At 57.4% G+C, this 3,631-nt stretch overlaps 1 protein-coding gene across 1 annotated transcript; it reads left to right on the top strand.

Moving 5' to 3' along the window:
* The first annotated feature begins 225 nt into the window (after positions 1-225).
* TP53RK (TP53 regulating kinase) lies at positions 226-1,812 on the top strand. Its single transcript, XM_064391556.1, has 2 exons — positions 226-608; positions 1,077-1,812. Exons 1-2 carry the CDS (start codon positions 242-244, stop codon positions 1,553-1,555), a joined length of 846 nt encoding a protein of 281 aa, XP_064247626.1. The 5' UTR covers positions 226-241; the 3' UTR covers positions 1,556-1,812.
* The last annotated feature ends 1,819 nt before the right edge of the window (positions 1,813-3,631 follow it).

The following is a 3,631-nucleotide window of genomic DNA, read 5'->3' as shown; positions in this document are numbered from 1 at the left end:
GAGGCAGGCGGAGGGCAGCAGGATTCCCGGGGGGGAGCACAGGGAGCGGTCTGGAAGGAGCAGCGCGGGCAGCCCCGGGAGCAGAGCGGGCAGGGCGCGTTATAGCGGGGGCGCCCGAGCGGTACAGCCGGGCGGCGCTTCGGCAGCTCGTAGGTTTCCGTTCCGGCCCACCGAGGACGGCCGGAGATTACCGAGCACTGCCGAACGGGCGCCCCGCGCATGCGCTGTGTGCGTTGCAGCGATGGCGGCGGCGCAGGCTGAGGCGGGCGGTGCGCGTTCGGTCGCGGGCGCTGCGATGGGCGACGTGGGGCCCGTGGGCCCCGCCACGGCCGAGCTGGCGGCCGCGGGCCCCGCCGTGGACGGTGCCGAGGGCGCGGCGGGCGACGGCGTGGTGGCGGAGGAGGTGCCGGCGCCGCCGGCGCTGCCGGGGCTGCGGCTGGTGCAGCAGGGCGCCGAGGCGCACGTGTACCGCGGGCTCTTCCTCGGCCGCGCCGCCGTGGCCAAGCTCCGCGTGCCCAAGCGGTACCGGCACCCCGCGCTGGAGGAGCGGCTGAGCCGGCGGCGCATGGCCCAGGAGGCGCGGTCGCTGCTGCGGTGCCGGCGGGCAGGTGGGCCCGGGGGCGGGCGGGGCTGCCTGGCGGGAGGGACGGACACACAGACAGACACACCGACACACCCCAGGGCGGCGTGAGCTGGCTCCTCAGCTCGCTCTGAGCAGATCTCGGGCACTCAGCGCCATCCTGAAGGATGCGGGGGCATTTCTGAGCCCGGGTGACACGCTGTGCCCTTTCAGAGCGCCCCTGAAAGTCGCCCTGCCCTCGGCGTGCCCCAGAGCGTGTTCTATCAGGGGCGCTCCCCCAGGAGGGGCTGGGCTCTCAGAAGGTTGGAGCTGCCAGGTCCTGTGAGGCTGCACAGATGGCTTGCATTGAGTGTTGGCCCGGCCACTCCATCACCAGTGGCTGGGTGTCATCTCAACTGGCATTCCTGCTTAAGGCTTTTATGGGTTCTGTTGTGTTAAAATAAAGCTGGGAGTCATGTAAATTAACCGCTGGCATTTGATTTGTTCTTTTAAATAGGGATTCCAGCTCCAGCGGTCTACTTCGTGGATTATGTCACCAACTCCATCTATCTTGAAGATATTGTGGACTCAATTACTGTTCAGGATCATATTTATTCTGTACAAAAGAGTGGGAATGATGGCAGCGAGCTCCATAAGTTGGCAGAGAGGATGGGTGAGCTGTTGGCAAGGATGCATGATGAGGATATCATCCACGGGGACCTCACAACTGCCAACCTCCTCCTGCGGCCGCCCACGGAGAAGCTGGACTTGGTGTTGATAGACTTTGGACTCAGTTTTATTTCGGGTCTTCCAGAGGATAAAGGAGTTGATTTGTATGTTCTGGAGAAAGCCTTCATTAGCACTCATCCAGATGTTGAAACGATGTTCCAAGCTCTGCTAAAGACCTACGCAGCCACGTCTAAAAAATCTGGTCCTGTGATCAAAAAGCTGGACGAGGTTCGGCTGAGGGGGAGGAAGAGATCCATGATTGGGTAGAAGGGAGTGGGGTTAGGGGTGGAGAAAGAGTAGGCTTTGCAAAGAGGGTTATTTATATTTCTAGTTGGTTTTATTTCCCAGATCACTATTTTGGTAACTGTGTCTTCAAATAAATAAAATTGAAAGAGTTTTAACTGTCATCATGTAACCAAAGTAATTGTGAGATTGGGGCACAGCCAAGAGAGAAACAATTAGAGGTCACTTCTGTCCTAAATGTTAAATATTTCTAATACAAAGTAGTTTACAATGTCACTCTACTCATCTTTGTGTGGTTAGAATCATTCACAGCAATCTTTCTTGGCCTGTAGACCATGAATTTGTGGGAGGTTCTTCAGAGACTACAAAACAGCATCTACAAAAGGTAACTGAGAAAAACAAGTGTGTTGTTTTTCTCAGAAGACTTTACAACAAAGGGTTTAAAGCTGTTACAAACGACTCAACACATCCTGAAAAATTTCAGAACTGAATTCTGGAGCATGGGCAATGCTGAAATAACATACTAAACATAAACCAGGTTTGTTTTCTTCTGGTAGTAAATTGGCTTTTTTCCTTCTCAGTCAATAGTACTGTCTGAAGGAAATAGAAAATTTGTTAATCCAGAGTAGTTTTCTTCTGGGAAACTTCAACTTTAAGCAAGAAGTCTGCTGTAAATTTCCTCTCTTGGAGCTTTACAAGGGGGACTGCTGGTACTGCTGTTTGCCCAGGTAGGCAGTTGGCAGAGGTAGGTGGTAATTATCTTTGTCTTGTAATGTTTTCTCTATATTACTTTGTTTTTCTGGCTTACTGTATCTAACAGTGTGAATGGAAGGTGGCCAGAGGAGAATCTTGCACCCCGCAGTGGGTGGGTTCGATTATCAGCTTTGTGAGCCGGCTGGGATGTGAGCTGGGTGAATGCAGGTAATGATACAAAGAAACGGTGAACTCTTGCTGAGCGATGGCTGTGCTGGGCAGTCTGTATCCCTGGGGAACATCCTCTGTTCTCCTGTGCCCTCCCTTGGAAGGGATGAGGCTTTCCCTGCCCTCTTGGAGCAGCGCGGCGAGCAGAGGGGACGGGGCAGGCGGCGCCGAGAACCACCAGGCGCCTCGGCGAGCGCGGTCAGGCTCCGCGCGGTGGCGCCGGCGCAGCGCCGCCGCCCCTGGGCGCGCAGGTGGCCGGTTCGAGTCCCGCGGCCCCGCAAGTGTCCTGGCGCGGCGGGCTGCCCGTGCCCGCGGCGCATTTCACCTCTTGCCAGAAGAGCCGCCTGGGCGAGTGCCCGACCCCGGCGTGTGGGGCTCGGGTTCCACCGCCCAGCCACAGCTTTGGCTGCGCGGCCGGCCACCTTCCTTCCCTGCAGCACCGGCACCTTGTAGGTCTCAGTGCGTGCGTGTCCAGGGCTGGAGGAGCCCCTTGCTGCTGCTGCTCCTCGGCCCGCCCGGAGCACACACGGACGCTCGGATGGTGCGGTGCTCCCCGGTGTCCCGCGGGCTGCGGGAGCCGGTGGATGTGCACTCACGAGTCCCTGACGAGGGATCTGAGCCCCGAGTGCCGCCCCCGCGGAGGGAGGCAGCAGCCTGACCTCCCCCCCTTGCCCGCCGCCCCCCATCTGTACAAACAGCGCTCTCACCTCTCCCGGTGATGGCAGGATCGAGTTCTGTTTGCAAAGCCCTTTGAAGCAGTCTGTTTCCAGCTATCGTGGTGTTTGTTAGAATGCGGCTCTCCCTGCGGGACAGCGGAGCAGAAACAAAGCCGATCCACGGGAGGTTTCCACGGGCAGAGCGGTGCCTGTGCTCAGGCCAGCCCTCCCGGGGAGCTGTGCGTGGGACTGGCCTGGAGCAGGGGCTCCTGAACCGGCCTCTGCTGAAATCAGCTCCAAAACAAAGCAGGACATTACTGGTCATGAAAAGCAAAATGTTTTGCTTTTTCACTGCGTGATAAACCCCTCGTTGTTATATAAGTGTTACTTTCTGCACATCTGTGTTGGGGCTTGTTGATATTTCCTCTTGCTCAGCCTGGTGTGTCAGATGGATTGCTGCAGAGAATGCTGAACTGTTGCTGTTTGAAGCTGGAAAAATCACAGCAGGTTCGTGTCCAGCAAA

This window comes from Passer domesticus, chromosome 16 (genome assembly GCF_036417665.1).
Source record: "Passer domesticus isolate bPasDom1 chromosome 16, bPasDom1.hap1, whole genome shotgun sequence".
Taxonomy (NCBI): Eukaryota; Metazoa; Chordata; class Aves; order Passeriformes; family Passeridae; genus Passer; species Passer domesticus.
This window is presented reverse-complemented; position numbering and strand designations above follow the sequence as displayed.

Bases quoted from the DNA above. Each gene is read 5' to 3' on its own strand.
- TP53RK (XM_064391556.1), top strand. From the start codon at position 242: ATGGCGGCGGCGCAGGCTGAGGCGGGCGGTGCGCGTTCGGTCGCGGGC. The intron at 609-1,076 runs GTGGGCCCGGGG...TCTTTTAAATAG, and splicing joins GCTGCGGTGCCGGCGGGCAG to GGATTCCAGCTCCAGCGGTC.